We start from the raw sequence: 26,375 nt of genomic DNA, 5'->3' as shown, positions 1-26,375 counted from the left end.
ACTCCAGTATTAAAGAAGACATTAATGATGAAATAAATTAAATTAAAGGTGCTTGCCTGGAGAAAGAACCGCTCCTGGTTCTGTTTCATATTTGGTTCTTTTTTGACCCAAAGTTGCCAGTTCGAGTCCGTGCTGAGGCTCTGGGTATCTGTGTAAAGCTGGAGCCGATTCTGGACCGGAGCCCAGGTGCAGCCGGGTCTGTTTGTACGTTTTATCTTGTGACGCAGGTGAAGCCAGGTTCTGGTGCTTCTTGTTTGGCCCCAGGTAGTGAAAGCCAGCGGTGGGACTGGAAGCAGCAGCCTGTTGCTGAGTCGGCAGGACTCCGCCTTTCAGGCCGTTTCCACCCGATGAAGCTGCTCCTCTTGCAGCTTGACCTTTTCCAGTCACCGACCTGAAACCTGGAAACCAGAAATAAGCGATAGAGCCACTTTACTGATGATATTTGATGAGAATAAGAGGTGAGATGTTGGCCTTCCCGCCGTCAAATCTAATTAAATTGGTGTCAAACGTTTGTTGTGTTTGTGCAGCAATAATTTTAAAAAATTACAAAATGTTTCAAGAGGTGATGAAAGGTCAATCAGCCGCCACACGCTCTTCAAATCAAACTAAATTTATTTCAATCCACTCTATGTTTGTGCTGCTTTTGTTTTGAATATATTAATAAAAGTTTAAAGGTCAACAAGGTCCCTCCCGCATTACCCAAATCAAAACAGATTGGCATCAAATGTTTGCTGTGTTTGTGCAGCAACAATTTTCATTTGTGCTGCTTTTGTTCTGGAAAACATTTAAGCATTTATTAATATCTTTAAAACAATAGTGGCACAAACAAAACATCTTGCTGCATAAACGATTGACACCAATTTTGTTCTATACAAAGACAGTGGTGCGAATGCAGTAGAATAATTTTAGCCGTCTAATGACTCCATTTATTTTTTTTTGCTTGTCATGGATTATGTACAAAATTTAAACCAGAAAACAACAATTTCAGTCAGAAAAATATTTTTACAGATGGCTGTAGTTTCTGCATACTTATCTCAGCGGGATTTACCTGAATTACCTCATTTGCTATTGGATAAAGAAGACGTACCCTCAGGTTGGTGTTGGTAACCCCCCAGCGCAGCAACACGTCCAACTCCACGGCCTGATGGAAGAAATTAACACGCAGTAAGGTTAAAAAAATGTATTATTATCAAAAATTATTTTACAAAAACAAAAAAAAGAGGTAAAGTGTGAGGATCCTAAGGGGGCATTGCTACCCTTTTAGAATGAGATAATTTTAGGACTCTGTCACTTTAAATCCAGTAGCAGTAAAACCTGGTGACTAAATCTTCTAGAGTTCCACTGGGGTTGCTAGGTGATGGCTGGGCTTGGCTGAGGTTGCTAGGCAACGGTGCAGTGCCCGTCCACAATGACTTACCATTTGGGGGGGTTTTTGAAACAGCTCATTTTCCAGACAACAAAAAACATTAATTTATAAATAAATTTTTATTTTTGCTATTTAAAAAAATAGCAAAAATAATTGCAATTTATTTACTTTTTTTTTTTTTTGCAATTATTTGCACAAAAAGAAAGCTAATAATTTTTGCTGGGTGTTATTTTTTTAAGCACCTAGAATGTTTTTAGAACCAATTAAGACCCAAATGGAAGTGTAAAAATGTTCAAAAGATTTATTTTTGGTGGTAATTACCATTCATTTGAGGACCAAATCCTTTCAAAGCTGCATAACCTTGGGTTAAATACACACAGTTAGTAAATGTACGACACTGTAAAACATGAATGTTTAGGTCTCAATTGGATTAAAACAAAATCTGGTACCTTCACGGTTGGATCTAAACCCATTGGGAGTTGCTCCATTTGCATACCCTAAAGATCAAACGCATAAATAAAGCAACACCCAAAATAGTTGTAACTTTTATTAAATGTTTGAAACTTGAGTTACCTATTTGGGGTCCTAAAGCAGCTCCTCTGGTACTTCCATATCCTTCAATTATCAAATGAAATAAAATTACAGTATGATTGATTTAAAAAAACAACTTTGCTCAATAGTTAATAGATACGTTATCAATTAATCTCTAAGCACTTTATAAATCATTAATAACTGTCTATTATACGTTAATTAAGAGTGAGAAGGCCTATATATTGTATTTAGAGTTGTTATATTTAACAACTCTATAGTAGCATTTCAGGCTATTTTGTAAGCACAATAGGCATTTGTAAATGTAATTTTTTAGCACATAGTCTCCTTCTCATCCTTATTTAATGCATAATAAACAGATTGTGATTTATAAAGCGTTTATAAATGAATTATTAACATACAGTATCTCTAAACTGTTTATTAGCCATCTATAAGTGTTGTAAAGTGGTAACAAACAATCTATTTGCACATAAATCTTATTTTGGTAAGATTTGGTAATATAATCTAAAACAGGAAAAGTCTATTATGTTCTAACATCAGGCACTGAGGAATTAAATTTATAGTTTGTGAAAATATCTTAATTCAAGTTGATATTATTGTGATATATAAGGAATGTTGTTACTATTGGGTAACAAAATCCTTTAAAAAAGAAAAATATGAATAATCATGAATGAAACACATTAAAAATTAGTCAAATAAAAATTATGAAAGAAATTCTTAATTTACAGCTGTACTGCTTCTTTGTTTAAATAAAACTGCATATATTTCACTGTGGCTGAATAATCACCTGCTTTCGCAGCCTTGGCAGCTCCAGTTCTTGACTTTCCAAACCCTAAATAGTTACAAACCAACAATAAGTGTTATTAAATTCACCGCATATATCTAATAATACTAGCACATAAAATAACTGACCATTTGGTGATCTGACTCCAGCATGACCTTTTGCAAGATAACAATTAAAGTGTTGAAAATGTGTCACTGTTTGTAATTGTTTTGCTATATACTTAAGTATAAATGATATTTACCATTGGATTGTGAACCTTGTCCATTGGATACACCAGCTGAAGCACTGTGACCTAAAATATTAACATTTTTAAACTGTGCTGTTTAGAAAAACATGTAAACAGTTGAAAAAAACAGTTTTTGCTCAACAGAATCAACAACCTTTCATTGGTCCCTTTACGCCATTTCCATACAGAGATCCCAGACTCAAACCAGCTCCACCATAACCTCCATTGAAACCTTTAAACATGTTTTAGACACAAAAAGTACCTTAGTGAATGATTTATACTCCTTGTTTTTCACATATTGTTATGGATTTTATTGGGATTTCATTGGGATTCTAGGTGATGGATCAATACGCACCTTTAGTTGGATGAGTTCTGTAACCATTACCACCATACACTGCAAAAAGAAACAAACATTTCAATAAGTGTGTTATTTTGGTTGACTCAGCACTTAGTAATTAACTATTCACCATTCCCTTGGTCTCTGGCAGGATGGGGGCCTCTGAATTGCCCCTTTTCCACAGCTGGGCAGAGGAACAAACATATGTAAAGGTTTAGTCAAAGAGTTTTGAGTTCTTGGACAAAGAATTCGACAACATTACCTGGAATATAATGAGGGCGGCCATATCCCTTCAGGTGGTTCCCTCCATGTCCCTGACCTGTGAAACGAGGGTCAAAGATGAAGGTAAACACATAGCAGACAAAAAAATGAACAAGGGCTGCAACTGAGCTATAGATTAATCAATTATTCTGATGATTAATCAATTATTCTGATGATTAATCGGATAAACAAACTGGCACATTCTTCAGATTTTTCATGTAAGCCTTTTTTTAAACATTGGAAATACATCAAAGAATTCCTTTCATAAATAAGAAAAAAACATTTGACTTCCTAAAAGGCAAAAACTCAGAACTCCTTTAGTGTAGGCTTCATCATTTGTAGCAAAAAATACAAATTGTCTAAAAAGCTAATCCTAATATCAACATGTGAAAAGTGAAGTGTAGGGCTAATCTGGTGAATACTTTTAGATTAACTAATTAATGACTGGATAACAATAGGTGCTTTTTTTAACCTATTTTTTACAGTTTGGACCTGGTAAAGCTAAAACTGGCACAAAGGTGTTCTTTTTTTAATCTTAAATGCAAATTGAATGTTTTGGGTTTTTTTTTTATAGCTATGGCTCAATTACTCCACTGAATGCATTGTTCTTTCAGAAAATTACTTTTTTTGAGTCTGAATTTGAATCAGTTAATAGTTAATTGATTGTTACATTAATTAACGATTATTTCAAGAATCAATTAATCACGATTAATCATTTCAGCTCCATAAAAACATGTTTATGACTACATTTTATGTATTTTTCTTACCATTTGGCCTTCCTTCATTGCTACTCGACGCTCCACCATTAAGTCTTTGACCTGAGGAATGATTGGTGTATTTAACATTTAACAGTATTTATATTTAACTTCCAAACTATTTTAAACTTTTGTAATACAAACACACTCAATACTGTAAAGGTTATATTTATACTCAGTGCTAACTAAAATACCATTGCCTTTAGAGCCTTGCCCTCCATATCCACCGGCTTGAGCTCCGTAACCTGAAACAGTCGCGTTCTTCAATGTAAGAGGACATTTTGGTGCTTTTTATTATTACAAAAACATTTAAAAACAATCAAATACATATTTTATACCATTGCCTTTATCTCCTTGCTCACCATACGCTGCAGCATGAGCATCATAACCTGTTAAAACAAATATTTCCAACTCTATAAAAATGCCAACCAACCACATCCAAACTCTAACCAAGAAGAGAAAACTATATAATATAAATATAAATAAATATAAAAAAGAAAAGAAAAAAAATACCAGGTTTAAAAATGGTAAATTTATTCAGAATAATTAAATCAAATGTAACCTCAATCATAAAAGGTAGATTTACCGTTTACCAACCCAACCTAAACATTGACATGGATGGTTTATGCTTTTGCTCATTAACCTGGAAGCTGAGCTAAGGGGTGGGACGTGCGTTTCAGGAAAACAACAATCCAAAATACATCAAATAAATTAGGAAAATGTTTCCATGGAGTTTCTCTGTCTCCTGACCTCCATGTCATTGAACGTTTCTGTTTGTATCATGATTTAAAAAGAGCAAACGCAAGTAAATATGAGTGGAAGAAAGAAATGTGTTTTCTATTCTCAGAAAAAGAGGCAAAAGAAATTGTGCCAAAATGATGTCGACTCTTAATAAATCTTGGATTATGCATCAACACAAGTTGAAATACCGTTGCCTTTGGTTGCTTGTCCTAAATATCGACCAGCTGGAGCCTGGAAGCCTGCAACAGGAGTAACAACTAATTAAATAGAGGTTCCTTAATGCCTCTGTGTGTGAATTTAATACGTTATACAACCTTTGATTTGTTGTAGAGTGGTTGGTCCAGATATAACTCCATACCCTGCAACAAAAAACACAATGATTTTAATGTCTGAATACAGTCAAAACAATAAAAAAGCTGAAATATGTATTCAATAACATTTCCTCTTATAGTAGAAACAAATGAAACAGAGAATAACACAAAATATTTGTTCCTTGGTAAGGAAATAAACTACCACAAGACAAATGGCTTTACTGTTTGGAATGGCAAGTTTAATCTGCAGCATTTGCAGAAGTAAAACTAATTTTGGTAAAGTTGTCCTAAAACAAGTCTTGAGTTATCTCAACTGACCCGATTAAAAAGAAAAAATCCCACAGAAATCTTAGGAAGTACTTTTCCAAAAGTATTTTTGCTTGAAATATTTGTCTCTGCTGATACTTTCAACCTCTTGCATTCAAAATTGTTAAAGCCCAAATATACTTTAACAATTTTCTAACTCATATTTAGTTATTTATAATTAAAGTGTTTGCTGTACCGTTGCCTATACTTCCAAATCCACTTTGTGAAGCAGCTGCAGCACCATTGCCTAAAACAGACAACTACTCATCACTCATGAATGTTATAAACACTAGTATTCACTTTTAAGACCCAACATCTAACCAACTGTATTTCCAAAAATACCCTTACCTTTAGATGCTTGTCTGCCATATCCACCAGCTTGAGCACCAAAACCTGAGATGGAAACAAAACATTTAAATCAATGTTTTTCTGTTAAAATGCGACTTTGTTAAAGCGAGTCGCACCACCTTTCATTTTTTGTAGATTTGCTGGTCCAGCTCCATATCCTGCAAAAACAACAAGAGAATATTGAAAACTAAACTAACTATTTCCACAAGAAAGAAACACAATCTGAATTTACCATTAGCGGCTCCGGTTCTTCCTCCTGGATGGAAACAAATCCAAAAAAAAAAAAAAAGCAGTGCTTCTCATTTGAATTATAAAACATCATTTAATCTAGTTTAGTCATTTCCATGAAAGATTCAAGTTTCTTTAGCAAACCACAAAACTGCCGAAACACTGAATTTCATTAAATCAAGGCTGAAAACCCACCTGTTAGTAAGTAAAACATTGATCAACAGATGTAATGTTTATTTCTTGTTTCATAACTTGTGATTGTAATAATAATAATTTTTACTTTATTCATCCCAGCAGGGAAATTATTTCGCAGTTACAGCACACGACAGGAGCTGTGTCTGCAGGCAGCCAGCTGAGCCGGCGCCATTTTTTGAAGGCAGAGGTCGTCGGGACCGGGAGTCAAACCCGCGACGTCCGCGGGTCTCCAAACGTGGGGCGTGCCAACCCGCTGCACGCCCCTTTTAAAAACATTGTATAATGTTTTTATGATGTAAAGAACTTTCAACTGCTGAAATGTGTATAAAAATACATTTGAATTTGATTTAAAGAAGTTAGCACAGCAGGTTTGTTTCACTAAGGTCGTATTTTTCCATTTTAAGAGACAAAACAGCCTTATTTGTTAAATGTAATGGATAAAGTTGTCATAACTAATCAGTCCAAGTCTTGGATCGAACTTTCAAATCGTTTCATATTGGTGGATATCAATAATTAATTAGATTTTTGTTTTAAACATCTGAAATACTGCCAAACTACAGGTGTGGCCTTTCCCATGTTATCCAGTTTTCACTTCGCTCAGTAGCAGAATCTTAAACTGCTACTGCTACCAGTTACGCAACAGGGTGTTGCTAGGTAACCGAAGAATGAGTGAGTCGCTAGGCAACCAAAGAGCGAGCGAGCGAGTCGATTTCTCCAAATTTGCTTACAAAATGAACAGAAATAAACTTACCATTTATTCCTACTCCTTTGTTCATCCCAGCTCCATAACCTTTTAATTGAAAAAATATATATGTGGTGAGACAATTGATGCTAAAATTAGCAAGGGAAATAAATTACAATTATTATTTTTTTGTCTATACTTTGATTTTTCAGGTTTAAACTTCAAATAAAATATGAGCATTTCAACCTGCAGTGTTATTTAGTTTTCACACTGACCCATTCCTAATGACCGGCCAACGCCTTATTCAAAACAATATGTCTTAAATAAGTGAAAAATATGAGTTTGAAGCTGAATCAAGTGGTTTTGCTTTACCTTTCGATGGGATCAGGAATGATGCAGCCCTGCCGCCGTTCTGAAGTACATTTCCTGGAAGAGTTAGGAATCATAATTAACTGAAAAGAAGCTGCGATCTGTTCCAAAACAAATCAAAAGAAGAGATGATCTATTTTAACATCAAAGAATCTGAAGGGATCACCATTAGGTCGAGGTCCTTGTCCCGTAGAAGGTCCATAAGAAGAACTATAACCTTCAATATCACAAAATAAATCTGTTAAAATCTGATATTTAATAAAATTTACAAGTTCAGCCTGAAGTAGAGAAGATGGATGAAGATGGATGGATATAAATGTTTGAGAATGTACCTAAAAATTTATGATTTCTAGAGATGAACAAACATTTTAACCTCTTCTATTTTATTCACTTTTCAGTCATTTAGAATGTCGACGTGCATTGATGTGTTTTTACTGTCGACGAAAAAGCTACATTTTTCTCTCACATTTTATTTAATTTCATTTATTTGATTTGGGACATTGTGCATTAAGAACAGTTTTGAAAATCATCAATAAAAATTCCAGCCAAAGTTGATTTCCATTGTTTGTCCCCAAGCCAAATATTATAGACTGAGTGACATAAAATTAATACATATAGAAATAAAAATACCAATATTTTGGATTGTCAAACAAATTTAGTCTTTTTAGTGTAAAGTTTCAATAAACTTTCATTATAATACAAAAAGGTCTTTCTCACCAATATTTATGAATAATTCTTTTAAAAATCTATTATTTTAACACTTTATTCTAGCAAACATTCATTATCTCTTTAAGTCATTTTATATATTCCTTAGAGAGTATATAATTGGAGGAATTATGCACAACAATTTCTCCAATTTAAAATGTTTTGTACTAAAGTATCCAAAACTGACAAAACAACCTGGAAATTTTATTCTGGAAAAGCACCAAATATTTGCGGGAACCCAAATATTAACTGCAATAATGCTGGCGAGGATCTTTCTCTGTAAAAATTACATGTTTTCTTATCTGCTTGTGCTTTTAAAACAACAGGATTTACAGTTAAAGGCATACATTTGCATATCCAGTTTGTGATTAAAAACCAAAGCTTGCAGTTTCCCTTTTAAGGAATTTGCTGATTAGTGAAAAATTAAGTTTAATTTACGTCTAGAGTCATTACTTTGTCTAAGATTTTTAGGAATCCTTGAAAGTATTGGAGTGACTGTCTAAGTGCAGTAAAACCGTCCTCCTCTCACAAACAGATGCTACATTTAGACGGCTGCTGCCACTGAAAACTGGCTTTGATTGCACAAACTAAACCCGGATCAGAGGGAAGATTTACGGCCGCTCCCCACTGTCACGACTAACGCAGGAACCGTACAGAGGTTGGTCATTTGCACATCGTCGTTCTGAGATTTCAATTTCACACGACTGTTTGAAATTTGACAGACAAACTCGACCAGCTCACTGCAAAAAGACAAAATTTTACCAAGTATTTTTGTCTAGTTTCTAGTGCAAATAACTTAGAACACTTGAATTAAGGCAAAACTAAAAGTAACTTTTCAGCAAGAAATAAGAACTTGTTTTAAGTAAATAAGTCCTTAAGACTGATAAAAAAAAATACTAGTTCCACTGGCAGATTATTTCACTAAGACATTTTTCCCATGTTATACGTGAAAGCATGTGATAAGTCAGAATTCCCCCCAAAAAAGTCAGAATTTTACGAAAGAGTCAGAATTTTACCAAAAAAATTAGAGTTCTGAGGAAAAGTCAGAATTCTACAACAAAATTCTAAGAAAAAGTCAAAATTTTATCAAAAAATCTGAATTTTACAAATAAAAGTCTGAATTCTAACAAAAAAAAGTCTGAATTCTGACTTAAATGTCAGATTTTTTACTTTTTGTAAATCATCTTTCATATTCTGATTTGTTTTACTGGGATTTTATTTGACAAAACCAACACAAGGTCCAACAGAACCATCGACCCCATCAGCTCCGACCTCTTAACTCGCTCTGAGGATTTCAGCTTCCCGCTACAGCGGAGCAGACGTGTAAAAACATCTGCGAACATATTTCACCCTCAGACTATAATCCATTCAGCTGGAAATTTCCCAGTTACTTTGACAGGCTGGTGAAAATCTGACCCAGTTCCTCTGCTGAACATCTGAGCAAACAGCTTCAGGTTTCGTGGTTTTCATTTGTCATCTTGGATTTATTTTAATAAACTAACAGCATTGTTAGTAAACTCATAAAACCTGTGAATTTATATACAAAAATGTCACTGAATGCATAAAGTTGGACATTAAATGCTACTTTTACTACAGTTTAAGCAATTTAGACAATAGTTTTGTTGTACAATTTGATTGTGAACCAACAGAAGACTGAATTGAATGGTTAAAAAACCATCCAAAAACATTAAATCTCCGTTTTAATTCACAAGAAAAACACAGAAATGCAACAAGGCATAGTTTTAAATCAATATGTTTAAAAACGTGTTAAAATTAGAAGGTAGCAAGAGGTTTGAAGACTTAAAAAGCAAAAAGACATTCTTAGACAACTACCTGTAAAATATCACGAGACAAACAAATTGTCAGAATGACTGAAGAAACTGAAAAATATATGTGACTGAATTACAAGGTTTTTTAGTCAAAACATTTGGAAATAATCTTCAGAAGACTTATTTTTTTTAGGAAAGTGCAATGAAAGTCAATGTAATTATTGTATATTTATATATAAATTAGAATTTTATTGCATTTCTCAAAAACTAAGTCAGGCAAAACATGTGAATCTACAAATAAAAACAAGGAAAAGTAAATTTCAACAAAACAATGCTAATTGATCTAAAATTTTCTTGAAAAAACCCAAAGATTTCTGAACTTCAAAAGTTGCAAATTTTCTGCTTTGGAAACTGAAAAGTTCCAGTAGTCAAAAATGTTCATCTTTGAGCTCAGTTGTTTTTTCTAGAAAAATTATGAAATTAATCTCAAAATTTATGAGTTTTTTTCCTCGCCAATTTTTTACTTTTGGACCTCAGAAATGTCCTTGTTTTTTATAGAAAATTTCTGAAATCGATCTGAAACTTTTTGAGTGTTTTAGTGGAACTTTACTCCCGTTTTTTCTACCTACAATGTGCCCTTCTGAACCGTTGTAGATTTTAACACTTTGAAGCTGATAACCTAAATTTCCCCATTGAGAAACAAATGTTATTTCTATTGTCTGGTTAGTTGATAAAAACAGATTTCATATGTGCAATCTTTAGAAACTCACCGCCTGTGTGTGCCGCCTGCACCAAACAAAGAACCAGAACTCCCTGAAGGACAAGCTGTCCCACCATGTTGGACCTGGAAAAGAAAACCCGGGTTTAGACCCCAGCGGGAGATTAAAGGTGGAGGAAAAGTGGGAGAGGTTCCCGGGTCGGTAGGGGCTAGTATTCAGTCTGGGGAGTCCGTCCTCTCCAGATCCTCCCCTGCTTGTTGTGAGATGCATCCAAGGAGAACAGACATTGAGTGATTACTCTACTTCAAATCCGTCACCACTTCACTGAAAAACTGAGGACTGATTGTATTAGTTTGAAAGAATTACATGTCAATAATAAAGTATTTGAGAACTTGTGTAAAACTTGCTGGTGAATGTTATGAATCATATTTGCTTTATTTTTACAGTAGTGTAATTGTGTTCTGTAAATTTTCATAATGTTTGCATTTTGTGTTGGGTACTGTCAGAGTTGCTGCCCAACTCTCATAATCCCAGTTAACATTTTGGAAAAAATGCACTTTTAGGAGTATTTTTACTACGCTGTACTTTTCACTTTTACTTGAGTAATTTAGTTATGAAGTATTCGCTCGTCTTACTTGAGTAAAATTTCTGGATTCTCTCCCCACTGAATGAAAAACTAATTCACCAGACACAGATCTGCAATTTTTGTTAAAGGTCAGCAAGTTTCAAATTATAAGAAACTGAAAAAATTTCTTTTGCCTGATTTTGTTACATTTTAATTTTCGTTCTTAAAATACCAAAATTTCCACTTAACTTTAGATTTTGGTCCATCTGATTATGTCATTTTTAAATATTAAATTATTGATAATTTGATCAGTTACTCAGTATTAAGTAGACTTTTTACCAAATACATTTTTTACTACAGTAATTTCTTGGACGACTATTTTTTATTTTTGAGTGCAAAGACTTCCTACTTGAGTACAATGTTTAGGTACTCTACTCACCTCTGATGTTGGGGAACAGCATTTCTTTTAAGATTTACAGAATTTCGGTTAGCTTTTATAACCGGGGCCGCACATCGGAATTACACCAAACATTATATAAAGTTAGATACCAGCTAATATTAGCTCTGTAGCAAATATTAGCTGCTATTTTGCTAGCGGACAAAACACCAGCTATCAGTAATATTTTATTCATAAAATACAATAATATATTCATCTTACTTGTGAAAAGTTATCCGCCGAGCCCTCACGTCACTAGTCCGTCGATTTGAACAAAAAATATCAGGCAGTGCTGAGGCATCTTCAGCTGTTAGCTTAGCCAAGTGGGTAGGATGACCGCTCCAAGATGGCAGCCGTATTTCCTGCAGCCGATGGCTACTTCGATAGATCTTGTTTGCATTAGTTCTTATAAACATCAAGTTTTAGTTTCAGTGAGCAAACGCCACTTTTAATTTATTTGTAATCACAAGCGCTAAATGTGACGTTGATTTTAGACAAACTCTTACATGTACTATGTAAATATGCATTTTCACTAATTCTGTAGTTCTGCTGTAGGGAGAGGCTCTCTGGCTCTCTGGCCTCCAGTGTATCTCAGAACAAGGATCTTTTGCAAACTTATGGCATCCAAACTTTTAGTCATCCAAACCTATGGCATAATTCTAACCTTATTTCTTCATTTATAAAGCTTATATGTTCCCAAAAAGTCATTAAGTTGTGTATTACTTCTAGTGTATTTTTATTTTTGTGCATGAAACTAGACCAGAAATTCTTGATAGGATTGTGTTTTTGCAGTGTTTAATGTAACATCAATAGCAACTGCATGACTGATACTTGATGGTGACCAAGACAATATTGAGGAAAGAATAAAACCCAAACATTGTCTACAACACCCTGATGTTGACTACATATTAAATATTGCTTATGTTTTAAAAGTTTAATATTTGCCATTAAACTAATTAGTTTAAATGGATGTTACCATTTCTAATAAGAGGAGCTGTCAAAAATCCCGTCAGAATTACAAGACCTCACCTATGAGCACAAAAAGCATCTTTCACTGCAAATTGCTGAGGGACATTTAGCCAAATATTAAGCATATTTTAGCCTTTATGTATAATTTTGACCCATAAAGGCTAAATATGGGTCAGAGAAAACCCACAATATGCTACAATGCTTGCAGCTAATTGTCATTTGTCATATTGCCCTCAATAAAAACTTAATTGTAGCTTATGTAAACTTCTCAACTGTGCTTTTCTAGTTTCCTGGAGCAGGTAGCTGTGCTATAAGGCTAATATTCGCTTACAAATTAAAATCTCATATGCTTGTGATACATTTATACACATTTGAGAAATATTTGCTATATTGGACTTGAAGTTGAGTTAAATACCATTGATATTGATATGTTTAGATCCAGTATTGGTAATTTAATAGATGCATGAAAACCAATTATGTAGCAAATATGTCGAGTTGAACATGCATCCTATTGGAACCCAATAAAGCCTAAATATATGTATTTTTGTCACCAAATCATGGCAGTGATGTATGAAACCAGATGGAAAGAGCAATTTATTTCAGACTGTAGGTTTTCTGTGGTGCTAATACACAGACTGAGTTTTCCTTTGGTGCATTTAAAGCTAAAAGTGGGTAAAAAGAGAAAGATGTCTCACCTTTCACATACATTCCTCACCTGAAGTCCAAATCCTGTTCTTATGAGGTCAAGCAGGGGTCAATGTCTCACTTCCCTGTCCAACTGGACCTCTCACTTACTTGGCATCTAAACAGACCCGACCATCTGGTCAGTTTGTAAGAAAGCAGTTGGTTGAATGTAAGGCACTTTTGAGCTAATTAACTTGTATGGACATGGAGTGGTACAAATATTACATTTCATTTTGATTCGATAGTAAACATGGACATACTTCAGTCTCTGTAATACAAACTTTTAAACTTTAAGATGTGATTTCAAACTTTTTCAGTTGAACAAGGTTTCACTTTTTCCCCAATTTTGTGCTGCGTTTCATTCTTATCTCAAGTTGTATTAATCTGTCCTCAATATTCTACACACAAATACTCCATTAGTAGTTTGAGATTTTTGCTTATTTATAAAATAGTACCTCCATCTCCACCTCCACAGATGCACTTTGTGCCCAGACTCAATTTTACACATGAGAAGCAAGTTTTCTCATTTCTAGTGCAAATATCTTGGTACACTTGAAATAAAACTAAACTTTTCAGCAAGATATACTGTAGGAGCTTGTTTTAGATCAATAATTTCTTAATGATCAATAAAAGTACTAGTTCCACTGGCAGATTTGAACATTTTTCCACATTAGGTTACAAAAAAAGAAAAGAATCTTCTAGTGGAACTGGTCATTTATCAATATTAAGGAATCGTTGACTTAAAACAAGCTTTTAAGTTTTATTTCACGTGTACCAAGATACTTGCACTAGAAACCACCCAAAAATACTTAAAATTTTGTGAATATGCAGTGAAGTCCTTTCTTTAGTTTCAGAAAAACAAAAAACCATGAAATATTTTTTGCCTCTACGTCTCTGTTTTCATCCATTTAAGCAATCAATGGCCAGAAACTCTAAATTATCTTGAATTGGCACCAAGCTCAGCCATCATATCAGTTTTACTGAATAGTTGAGATGGTGGTTAATATCTTCATTTCTATGCATTTGAGAGATGATAGAATTGAAATGATTGGGCCTGTTGTAACTTATGGCCAATTATTCCATTTAAAACTAGTTTTATTGCATTTTTAAAGATGGAGGCTTTCATTATTTTGGTGCTCATTGTAAAATTAAAAGTGACAGGATTACAGCCCAAAAAATATACGGTTGTAATGGAGTCAACAGAACCAAAATGGCACTAAAATAAAGACAAAAAAAGGTAAATCTTGACCCAGTCTCAGAGTCAACCCTTAAACTGACAGAACTAAAAAACAAAAACATTTTGGGCCAACAGGCCTGTTTCCATTTCACTTGATGCAGCAACACGTGCAGTGACCAAATAAAATATATTTCATGTTCTCTTAATCAAATTTGAGAATTTTTTTATTCATATTGCAAGTGCTCTACAGGTGTGAAATTTAAATCGTTTCAGTTTCCAAATTAATACAATAAATAAAATACATTTTTTACAGATGAAACTTAAGATTGAAAATTGTGTCAAACAAATCCCATTTAGCATTACACATGCATACACAACACATTTTTACAATTTTCCAAAACTGCATTACCTAATGTTGACCATATATATATATATATATATATATATATATATATATATATATGGCCAGTATAATTAACATAGTTCCAGTATTATAAATTATGAAACTCATCTTAAATTGATCGTTCTGATAATGTTAGAAACGTTAAAAGAAATGGGTTTAAGCTGCTTTGTGGAGGCTAAAGGGAGGAAAAGCAAACAAAAAATAAATAAAAAAGGGAAACAGTTTAAGATGCAAAATGTGATTAAGTGAGGGTGAGGATTATAAACAAAAAACAAATCTATTACACAACTTCTGTTATACTTGGTACTGAAGACTCTGCTTCCTCCATTTTGGGTCCAACAAACCTGGAGTTTAACTTGGCATCTCTTCAGCCAGTTTTCTTAAGATGGTAGAGCCAGGCAGCTGGTTGCAGACCTAAACAGAGAAGTTTGGAAATTAAAAAGTATTTATTTGCATGCATTTAAAGCTAAAATCTGTTGGTATATTTAACAGGACTTACTCCAAATTGCTTTTTAGTTGATGCACAGTACGCTTGTCGAGGTATCTGCAAAAGAGCGTCAGCAGGTTTGATGGGAGGAGGAGCGGCTCCACCAGCGAACACTGGGACAACTGTCCCGCTACCTGGAAAATCATGTCAGTCCTAAAACAAATTAATGAAAACGGGGATGAAAAAATGTCAGAACATGTTAAACAACTCTGACTTAGAGGAATTAAACTTTGTTTTCCTCACCAGGTCTCGAAGTCGCCAATGCTGGGCTCAAGAGGAACGCCTGAAGAAAGAAGTTTCTCTCCGTGGGAAAGAAGAGCGTACAGCAAGCTGAGTCCAAACTGAACGAACGAAAATTAATCCGAAACAAATCAGTTCCAGCTGAAGAGCAACAACAAACTGTAAAGGACCAATAATACAACCAAAAGCATTTAAATAGTTGTTTTTATGGTTGCTTATTTAATATTTGTAGTACCTTGTGTTTTATTTCAACATCTGGGCTCTTATTTTGGTAGTATTACCTTTAGAAGAAATAAATTCTGTGACTGAGTATTGGAGCCACTATAAATAGTTTTTAAAAAAAATTCATATTTTTTTCTGAAACATTTGTGATGAATCTCCAAATGTGAGCTTGAGAAGTCAAATTTGCTAGAAAAAAAAAGCCTTAAATGTTGAGATTAATCTCAGAAACTTTCTAGGAAAACAAAATTTTAAAAAACTGAACATTTTATTTTTAAAAGTGGAAGAAATGACTAAGATGGAGATTAAAGTTTTCCAAAAACATAGAAAGTTTCTGAGCTTCAATAATTAAACATTTTTCAAATAAAAATACAAATAAGTTCTTGCCAAAAAAAAAGAAAATTGGGGGAAAACAAAAAAGTGGGATTTTTTTTGCAATCTCAAGTTTCTTAGTTTCAAAAGTTTAAAATTTGCTAGAAGAAAAAAAACAAAACAAATTGAGATAGAAAACTTCTAGAACTGGATTTTCTAAGCTCCAAAAGTCAAATTTTCAACTGTTGAAGAAATTTCCACATTTCTTTCCTACAAAAATTTCCAAGTTTGTAGATTCCTCTCAATGTCTGTCATTTCTATGTACAGTGATCCTAATACGCAGTCATAGCAAACAGATTCTTTTTTTTAAAATAACACTTATAGTGTGTTCAGCACAGAAATTGCTCTGAAGACACTCAAAGCGTAATGAAACGTCAGCGTCCATTACTCATCATTGATGCTACCAACCTTGTTCTGACAGGTCAGGGAGAGGCACTCGAAGGTCGACAGAGACTCTGAAGACGTCAGGTCTTTGAGAACGTTGATGAGCTGACTGAACGTCAGAACGCCGATCACATTTCGGAGTGACGGGTAAAGAACTGGAAGGTCCTGAAACCACAAGAACTAAAATTTTCAAAACATGAACAAAACTTTTGATATCTTCATTGAGTTTAAAGACCAAAATTAGACCTTCAGCTAGTGCCGGGCGATGCGCCTTAAAAATAAAACTTCAGATTTTTTTTGCCCGTTTTCTTGTCTGAAAGGTCTTCAAAAAGTGGCAAAAAGTTCAATCATCCCTTCTCTGACTTGTGAAATGGAGAATTAGGGAAAAGCTACAACATTTTTTAACTACGTGAACATTAGCAGATTAAAAAATGCTATTAAAAAAAGCTTGGTACTCAGGATATTACATGACCTACAACAGAACATCAGGGCAGTTAAAAAAAAAAAGATTGAGATCTAAAAATTTTTAGGGAAAAAAAAAAAAAGACATTTGAGCTCCAAACGTAAAATATTTGGGACATTTTCTAGAAGAAAATTTGACATTTCTGTTTCAAAAGCTGACAATTTTTTACTTTTGAAATGCAGAAATTTCCAAGTTTCCTCAAGAAAATTTCTGATTAATCTAAAAAAATGTGAGTCTTTAAAGGAAATCAGCACCTCGGTTTGTGTGGATCTTTGGAAATATTGTTTCAAAGTCCTGCTATTAAAAATCTGATCAATATTTAGATTAAGTAAAACTTATCAGAACTTCACAAGATGATTGAAATTACCACTATTCTGGTAATATTAACACTATTCTTATATTGCAACCATTTTCAGATGATTATTCTTAATTTTAGAACAATTTAAACTATAGTAAAATAAAAAAAATCTTAGCCCTAATATTTCTTTGTTTACTTGAATTCAAAGTCCAAATAGGTAGCTGCAAAAACAAGATGGCCACCTTGAGTGTGCTGACATCACTAAACTATGCAAACCCAAAGAGTTTAATGGCAAAAGAAAAAAGAAAATCCAGATTTTTTTAAAATTAAATCTTCGAAAACCAAAAATTTTAGGGAAAAAAAACCCTCAGATCCCTGTAACCTTTAACCCCGACTCACCTCCTCGGTGTCTCTGCTTATCAGCGTAGGAAGGTTGGAGGCGACGATGTGCAAGATCTTCAGCGCTGAATCGTTCTTCAAGAAGGGCAGCAGACGAGCGAGAAGCTTTTTGCCCTTCGAGACACTCAAGAAAGGAAGAAACTCGTCTCCTGAATCTCTGAAACACAAATTTATAAGTTTAATCAACAAAAAAATACTTTTTTCTGGTGTTGCATTGTTAAAAGACTTACGGAGCGTTGTGTTGCTGCAGCTGAGAGTAGATGTGCTCCACTTTCCTCTGAGTTTTTTCCATTAATCTTATTTCTTCTGCTTCAGACAAATCTGCGGTCTTCATCCTCTCAGTTTCCTCCACCTCCAGCAAAACTATTAACAACTGCATTTTAAAAAAAATTTTTAAATGAGGAATACAAAAACTACCAAAAACCCCCAGAAATTTTGCAATTATTCTCAAATTTTCTACAAAAAATTACAATTTAGAGATTTCCAAGTTTCAAAAGTTGGTTTTCTTTCCTTCTACCCTTGAAACTCAGGAAATTTTCCCCATTTCCTCAGCAGTAATTTACTCTCCATCTACAATGGCCCTAATACGCAGTAGTGCAAATATACACCCTGCAAATGTTTCCCTTCTACTTTAAATAAATCATAAAAACCTTTAAGTTGATTTTCAATGTTTACTATAAAGTGCAGTTCAATAAATCATTTACCTAAAATACTAGCAAATTCAAGTTTTTCCTAATAAGTTAGAGAATCATTTAAAGGGGACCCATTCTGCAAAAAAATTAAAATAAAATAAATTACTTTAACATTTTTTGCATTTTTATTTGGGTCTGAAATGTTTCTAAAAACAGAAAAAGCTGAAAAAAAACCCACAAGGCCAGTTTCTGGTAATAAGTTAATGTTTTTTGGTGTCTGGAAAAAATTACATTTTCCAAAACCATGCAAATGTAACATGGCAAGTCAGCAGGCACTGCCCCTCACCTTGTGACACAAGTTTAGATTAGCCTGTTACCTAGAAACCCCAGCAGAGTTCCGCCTGTTACCTAGCAACCCCAGCAGAATTCCAGGACCTTTGGTCAGCTGGTTTTACCAATGTATGCGCTGTACAATGGCTGCTAGAAAAGACAAGTATTTTGTTTTTGACTTGCCATCTAGGAACCACTTGCTGCATTGTTGTTGGCTGTACAGGAGGCACTACTTATGCTTTTTAAAGGTAAACAGTTGTATAATTGTGCATCTATTTGCAGCCACTTTCACTTGGGAGTGAAAATGTTGAGTTTGGGGGACGTGGCCATCAGCAGTTTATTTGGATTTAAAGTGACAAGAGCCTCTACGGATCGTTTTTCTTGTGACCAATCAAAACTTTTACACGGTTTCTGCACTTCAGCTTTTGTAAAGTATGAAATGTTTTCCAGGCTCAGGTATTTGTTGCTCTTCAGAAACATTTCTACACAAATTATAGTATTTTTCAAGGTCAAAATGATCCAATAAGTTTATAAAAGAAGTGAAAACTCAAAGTTACCTTTTCTATTTTGCTGAGAATCTCTAGTCGCTGTTGTCTGGTGTCTTTTTGTTCCTTTAAAAAGAAAAAAAAAAGCTGAATGTCAAGGAAGGCACTATAATAGCTTTATTTACAGGAGTTGAACAACAAACCTCGAGAGGGTTGTGAGTTTGGACTGCATGGACTGCACCGATGGCACGGCGCGGAGAATAACACGTGGAGACAGCGACTTGACCCAAAGAGCCTTCGATGTGGACCACTGAGAGACCACACAGTTTTATAGACACAGGACAACCTGAACACTGGAAAGCTAAAACCTTATCAAGGACTTTTGGTCGAGTTTCAAGTGCAAAAATCAACTCGTACACGTGAAATGAGACAAAACTAACTCACAAAAACCTCATCAGCAAGATATGAGCTTATTTTAGTCAATAACTCCTTAATATTGATGAAAAAAACAAAACAAAACAAAAAAAAACTAGTAGTTTTTTTGTTTGTCATGAGGATAATTAACTGGCACTGTGCCGTTACCTAGCAACCCCTGCCAAGCCCAGCCTGTCACCTAGCAACCAAATTCTGGTTCTTTGATACTAAGTTCCACTGGCAGATTATTTCACTGAACAGGAAAAATGTTCAGAGAAATAATCTGCCAGTGGAACTAATACTTTAAAACAAGCTCCAATATCTTGTAGTTTCTATTGCAAATATTTTAATTCAAGACAAAACCTATTTTTTTTTAGCACTAATGTATAATTGAGAGTTTATTGCAGAAATGGTCAAAACATTTTGTTTAAGTGACTGCTGACTTCCACCCGCACTGCAAAAAAAAAACCAAAACACTTTACCAAGTAATATTATTTACTTTCTAGTGCAAATATCTCAGTACACTTGAAATAAACTAACTCACAGGTAACTTTTCAGCAAGATACAAACATTTGTTTTTAGTCTATAATTCCTTAATATTAATGAAGTAGTACTACTTCTACTGGTAGGTAATTTCACTTAGAGAACGGTAAAAATGTCTTGTTATTGAAATAATCTGCCAGTGGATCTAGATCTGGTATTAACAGATGTAAAATAAACTCCCTTTTCTTGCAGAAAAGTTACTTGTGACTTAGTTTTGTCTTATAGTAAGTGTCCCTAGATAACTGGACCAAAAATATTAGCTAATGTTTGCATTTTTGCTGACATTTAAAGGCGAGGAGAACCTGGTGTGTAGGCGTCTGTCTTGGTGATGTACGGTGTGGTGAGTTTGGGTGGCTCCTTCTTGCTCCTGATGCCCAGCTCTTCCTCAGCCATCTTGGCTTCTAATCGACGATAATACTCCTATTAAAGAGCAAAAAAGTTGAAAACTCATTATAAGATGTGATGAAGTTTTCTAAAATTTTACTTTCCTACCTGGTAATAATAGTCCTCGAGGTACGGATTCTCGCTTTGCAGCTGAATCATCTGCAGGCGAATGATCCACTCCTTTTCTTTGTCCGTCATGAGGTTAGAGTAAGGGTCCCAGCCTTCACATTTTCTTCAGGAAAAACACTCAAAGTTAATTCTAAACATTTTATTATAATCCTTTAGTTAGTGTAGCACCAACCTGTGAAACAGAAGCTGCTTTTGACTGAGAAGCTGTTTATGTTGAGGATGGAGCTGCGTGACTGGACCGGGGAAACTGTTGAGACAGAAACAGGATAAACTTAGACAGGTCAGGTCATCTCTTACATCGCTATGAAACATCTGGGCACTGTGCTGCCACCTGCTGGTTGGTGGACTCCAGATGTTGCACCAGCAGGTGGCACAGATAATTTATGACAAGTATTTTTCCAGTAAAAAAAAACAACAAAAAAACAGCCATATTAGTACATATTTACATACTATGAAGGTTACCTGAACGGCTGCACCGGGTTGGTGGACGGGCTGTAAAACGGGGACGGTCTGGGAGAGTTGGCACCGAAGCGAAGCTGCATGGTCTTTGGAATCAGAGGCCGAGGAGTGGAGGGGCAAGAGCGGTTTGGAGGGAACATGAATCCTCCCGTCTGGGTCGAAATTACAAATAAAAAAAAAACTTACAAAGTCAAATAAATGCAGCCAAGTCTGAAATTATTCATAGTCCATGGAAGAGCTGGACTTAAAGTAATCTTTTAATTTTAGCAACAAGTTCCCTGTTAACAGGAAGTCATGAAGTTTGACCATTCAGCCCTATTTAATAGAACTCCAGTCTGTCTACAAAGTTTGTTTGATCAACCAAAACCTCGGTCTCTGCTTGGTTGAAGTGAACTCTGGTGCGCTTCTGATGCATGTGTGAACACCTAGTGGACCAGAGACTGCTCCTAAAGCAGGAAGTGGACTGCAGTGCTTCCACTTCTAGGTAAATACAACCAAAACAATCGTGCTAGTCTAGCGCTAGCGGGAGAAATGGTTCATTATCTTCTAAAAAGAGAAATCCTACAACTGCTCAAATCTGAAACTACTCCATTTTTTACATTTCATGAAGAAAGTTGAGCTCAGAGTCTTGAGAGGTTTTTATATCGTTTCCTTCAGTGGTTTCTGTTGCAGCGCCCGCACAGGCGAGGAGGGGAAAATGTTTGCCCCAAATGGTTTGGTTTGTTTGACAGTGCAGCGTGAAAGAACCGTACGATCTGAAAATGTAGCAAGTCATTTTTGATCCCTAATCAAACCAAGTCCATCGTTTTATCAGGTATAAAAACTCTTAAATCTGACTTTATTTAAAGATTAGGGTGATGGCTAGGAGGCCTTCCAACCTCAAAGACTTGGAGTTCACCAACAACTCAAAGTATTAATGGAAATTCTGGAAAGCAGTTATAAGAAGTGGTGCTGTATTATTTACTCATTGAAGAGTTTCCATTATTTCTTCCCATCAGAAAAAATAAAAATTTCAAATCAAAATCTGACAGGAGTATGAATAATTTTGAGCCCAACTGTATATAATTTTAAATGCAGAGAAGTCTAGATCAGAGGTCAGTACATTTAAAGCAAAAAACATGCAACTTCTCAGCAAGAAATGGGAGCTTGTTTTACATCAATTCCTTAATATTTATGAAAGGTACCAAGTCCGCTGATTATTTCACCAATATTAAGGAATTTACCTAAAATAAGCTCCTATATCTTGGTATAAAGTTACTTTTTAGTTTTGTCTTATTTAAGATGTACTAATTTATTTGCACCAGAAAACACTTGGTAAGATTGTGTTTTGCAGTGTTGCAGACCTCGGCTCTAAAGTGACAAGGGTTTAATAAAACCTGATTCAAGTGTTGCCGTGGGGTCAAGGGTTGCCGTGAGAAGATGGGTGATCTTGGCATCACTGGTGCATTAATCTGCAAAATAAAGTTAAATATAGATGGATGGACAGGGAAAGAAAAAAAACATGACTTTAAATCTGAATATATTACAACTTAACACTTTTTACATGGATTTCACATTAAGCTACACTGGGCTGCTCTGTAGCTTATTTTTAATTATAAATTTTGATTATGACATAAAAATTATTAACAGAGCTTCTTCCTGACTTTTCTCCAGTAACTAAGTCGTTTCTCCACTATAAACACATTTAGCAGTGAGTACATGAGTTGATTGACAGCACTAAGCCCCACCCCCTGGCTCTGATTGGTTGTATGTGGTAAGGGAGGAGGGCGATCTTTTCACAGATCATCTCATATTATACTGTCAACATAGTGATAGTTAAATATAAAAAAAACATTTATAAAGGTTCCATACTGCAAGTTTAACTTATTTCAGAGTCATATTCACCCATTTTAAAACTACCTCCAAGTCTCAGCCATGAAAATATTCCAGTTAAATCAGAATAATCTACCTGAGAGGACCCTCTTTGGCCAAACACCCTCCTGGAGTACGATCTTCTGGGTCCTCCTCTCTGGACTCCGTAGGAAGAGACGGGATATGGTAAATCCAGGAAGTCAGAGTTCACATGCTGACCCCGCCCTCTGTGACTGATCACACACACTATGGCGCTGTCCTACAGATTTAAACCAAAAAAACAGAAGGATTTAAGCCGTCTACAGTTATCTGTTATGTTGAGGGATTGTTTTTCCTCCAAACCTGGAGTATTGATCCAGAAACTCTACGGTTTTTCCAGTAAGGAGGCGTTGTCCTCTAGAAAAGAGACATTTAGTTAGCATCAGCTGCACTGGGAAAAACAAAATCTAAAGCATTTTTTGGTCTGGTTTCTAGCTCAAATATCTTAGTACACTTGGAATAAGACAAAACTGACTTATAATTAACTTTTCAGCAAAATATAGGGGCTTGATTTAGGATCATTTCCCTTTTAACAAGACATTTTTCCATATTACAAGTGAACTAGTAATTTTTTAATCAATGTTAAGTATAGCTGGACAATAAATCAGTAATACACATTGCATATACTGCACAGCATTCTGGGTGATGTAGGCAGAGGAAAGGCTGCTCAACCTTTCACAGCTAGCTAAGCAAAGTTGATAGAATAAACTAACTCTCTCTTTGGTTACCTAGCAACTCTCGCATTCTTTGGTTACCTAGCAACCTGAAGCAGCAGTTTAAAGTTCCGCCATTTTACCTCATAACGGCTTTAAAAAGAAAAGGAGTGAAAACTGCGGATAAAAGAGGAAAGGTCACGCCACCAGTTTGGTAGCATTTCAGATTTAAAACTAAATTATTGATAGACTAATATGAAATACTTACATCGCCTAATATTAAGGACTTACTGGCATAAAACAAGCTTCTGTTTCTTACTTGTAAGTTACTTTCATCTTATTTCAAGTGTACCAAGACAGTGGTTCCCAAACTGCTGGGCGCCCCAAACAGCATTAGCTTCTGGTTAGAGCCCTTCTTTACAAACAAAGACAATGCTTCAAATTATGTAAAGAAACATCAAATTTTAGAAAGTTTCTCACTTTCATTCTCCATTCAATTACTGCGTTGGTTTAGCACAAATGCTGCCTCATAGCTTTTAATTTTAGTAATTCATGCTGTGCTAAACTGAGGAGTAAAGCAGCTTGCTAAATTGAACTGGCAGCAAATCATAAGAATGATAAAATCTACAACGAGGTATTAGGGCCACGGTAGATAGGGGGAAAAAAGTAAAAAATTTGCTAGAAAAAAAAAAAAGTCATGTTTGTAATTAATCTCAGAAATTTGTGGGAAAATTCTTTTAGCTTGAAGTCAAAAATTTAACTAAATTTTCTACTTTCAAATATCAAACTTCCAAATTTTCTTTAAAATTTCCGAGATTAATCCAAAAATTTTAGATTTTGTTAGCAAATTTGTCACCTTTGAAACTTTTCAGATTAGTCGCAGAATTTTTTCGCAAAATAATAAACACAAAAAGTGATAATTTGAGTTTTGAAAGTAAAAATGTTCTTAAGCAAAAAACCCTCAAAACTAGAAAAAAACCTGAAATTTTGAGATCTCAGAAATTTCCAAAGTGAAAAAAATTTGTCTTCTGGAAATGTACGTTTTTTTCTAGAAACTTCTGAGATTGATCTCAAGATGCCATAAATTTATGGCAGAAATTTACTCTTTCCTGTTTACGATGGCTGATGTGCATGTCAAATAACATTTCAAAAAGTAATTATAACATTTTATAATGATTGAGATGGACTAGATTTTCTGATTTAAAATAGGTTTTTGCTTTTTTTCCTCAAGTTTTCTGAAGCCCACCTAGCGCCATCTGGTGGCTCCTCTTTGAAAATACTTTACCAAGATATTATTACAAAGACATTTTCAGTAGAAACAAGACCAAAAATACTTGGCAAAATTATGTTTTTTCAGTATGCAGATAAAGGAAATTAAAATCCCAGCGCTTCCTTACATCGTCCACAGCAGTGTTCCTGAACACGGCGTGTCCACAGTCCACTATGGCGCTGTCCAGACTCTGAAACGTTAAAAACGAGCCGATAATCAGATCAATACATTGTTAGAAAACAAACCAATCTGATCTCAGAGCAGCCATCTTGGTCACCATGAGGCTCGGTCGTCCCTCCACTATCCTAATCACAGCCGGGTCTTCAAACATCTGGCCCCTGCCCAGGCCCCCCCTCCACCTCGACCCCTGACCCCGCCGCCACGGGGCGACCCGGGCCGGGTACAGCGGCTTCTGCCTGGGAGGCGACGGAGGTTTGGGGTTCAGCCGCAGCGGAGGCGACGGCTCCTCAAAGGAAACGACGCCATCAGCCAACGATTCCGTCGTCCCACGTGGGTCGAGATCTAAATTAAAACAATTTACATTTATCCTGCAGATCCTGAATTCTTTTTTGGACATTAGGCTGCACAAATATGCAAGTTAGTTAAAAAGTTAATATCTCAAATATGCAGAGGTGTCTATAGACCCAAGTAAGAGTAATGACATTTTTAACTCGAGTAAAAAACAGAAAAGTTACTTATGTACTGAGTAACTGATCAAAATGTAATTTAATATGTCGGGTGGAGCAAAATATGAAAAGTTATGTGGAAATGTTGGCATTAAAAAACCCAAATGGAAATTCATAAATGGTTCAAAAATAAAAAATTCAGGCCAAAGAAAAAATTTTCAAATTCAATTTTCTTTCACTTTAAAACGTATGAAGCACAGATGTGTGTCTGTGATCACAAAGTTTTATTTAAAACATTGATTATGCAAGAGTTTCTGATGGACTCACCCATCCCAAATGTCTCCTCATTGAAGACATTTATGTCCTCGTCCTCCTCGGCCATGGCCTGCAGCAGCTCGCAGTCCATCCCCGCATCATCCTCTGCTTCACTCCACGCATCTCCATTCTCAGGCCACTGAGCTTCAGCCGCTTTATCAGACTCCTTAAAGAAAACAACAACCAAACCGCGGAAGTCTGAGGTGGTTCTGATCCGCACAGCGTTGTTTACACATTTTAAACAGTCAAATGACGTCGACTTACCTGTTGTTGTTCTGAATCACTCATTGTGTTTGTAGAAATTGTTGAATCCGAAAAGTTCAACGCGCTTTTCCGTCCAACATCACCTGCTCTTTTCTGCTCGGACACCAGGAGACGCTGATTAACCTCTAAATGAACACACCTGTGAGGCGCAGAGGCGTGGACACGTCATCACGCAGCTGTCGCCTCACCTGTACTGTTGGCAAAGTGTTTTATCCAGCTCTGAAACTTTAAATA

General features: G+C 35.2%; 2 protein-coding genes across 3 annotated transcripts; both read right to left on the bottom strand.

Moving 5' to 3' along the window:
- LOC114161560 (glycine-rich cell wall structural protein 1.8-like) lies at positions 1 to 12,048 on the bottom strand. The gene is made up of 26 exons (XM_028044897.1): positions 11,875 to 12,048; positions 10,703 to 10,776; positions 7,625 to 7,675; positions 7,462 to 7,515; positions 7,159 to 7,197; positions 6,217 to 6,240; positions 6,104 to 6,142; positions 5,985 to 6,029; positions 5,833 to 5,883; positions 5,334 to 5,378; positions 5,208 to 5,258; positions 4,617 to 4,667; positions 4,473 to 4,523; positions 4,291 to 4,341; positions 3,525 to 3,581; positions 3,393 to 3,446; positions 3,281 to 3,319; positions 3,080 to 3,157; positions 2,941 to 2,991; positions 2,828 to 2,854; positions 2,703 to 2,747; positions 1,940 to 1,981; positions 1,816 to 1,863; positions 1,688 to 1,726; positions 1,088 to 1,141; positions 1 to 398 (listed from the first exon to the last, which is right to left on the bottom strand). Exons 2-26 carry the CDS (start codon positions 10,767 to 10,769, stop codon positions 43 to 45), a joined length of 1,509 nt encoding a protein of 502 aa, XP_027900698.1. The 5' UTR covers positions 10,770 to 10,776; positions 11,875 to 12,048; the 3' UTR covers positions 1 to 42.
- Positions 12,049 to 14,937: 2,889 nt separating this feature from the next.
- patl2 (PAT1 homolog 2) lies at positions 14,938 to 26,294 on the bottom strand. 2 transcript variants are annotated; one of them, XM_028029644.1, is made up of 19 exons: positions 26,142 to 26,294; positions 25,890 to 26,043; positions 25,214 to 25,458; positions 25,064 to 25,126; positions 23,317 to 23,370; positions 23,072 to 23,233; positions 22,500 to 22,574; positions 21,127 to 21,275; positions 20,837 to 20,914; positions 20,644 to 20,767; positions 20,454 to 20,571; positions 19,398 to 19,504; positions 19,267 to 19,320; positions 17,978 to 18,120; positions 17,748 to 17,904; positions 16,612 to 16,752; positions 15,616 to 15,713; positions 15,385 to 15,525; positions 14,938 to 15,299 (listed from the first exon to the last, which is right to left on the bottom strand). In XM_028029644.1, the coding sequence occupies exons 1-19, from the start codon at positions 26,163 to 26,165 to the stop codon at positions 15,266 to 15,268; spliced, it is 2,121 nt and encodes a 706-aa protein (XP_027885445.1). In that variant the 5' UTR covers positions 26,166 to 26,294; the 3' UTR covers positions 14,938 to 15,265. The 2 variants fall into 2 exon arrangements, with proteins under 2 accessions (XP_027885445.1, XP_027885454.1); XM_028029653.1 differs by having other exon boundaries at positions 20,837 to 20,911.
- Between the last annotated feature and the right edge of the window lie 81 nt (positions 26,295 to 26,375).

This window comes from Xiphophorus couchianus, chromosome 2 (genome assembly GCF_001444195.1).
Source record: "Xiphophorus couchianus chromosome 2, X_couchianus-1.0, whole genome shotgun sequence".
NCBI classification, from domain to species: Eukaryota; Metazoa; Chordata; class Actinopteri; order Cyprinodontiformes; family Poeciliidae; genus Xiphophorus; species Xiphophorus couchianus.
This window is presented reverse-complemented; position numbering and strand designations above follow the sequence as displayed.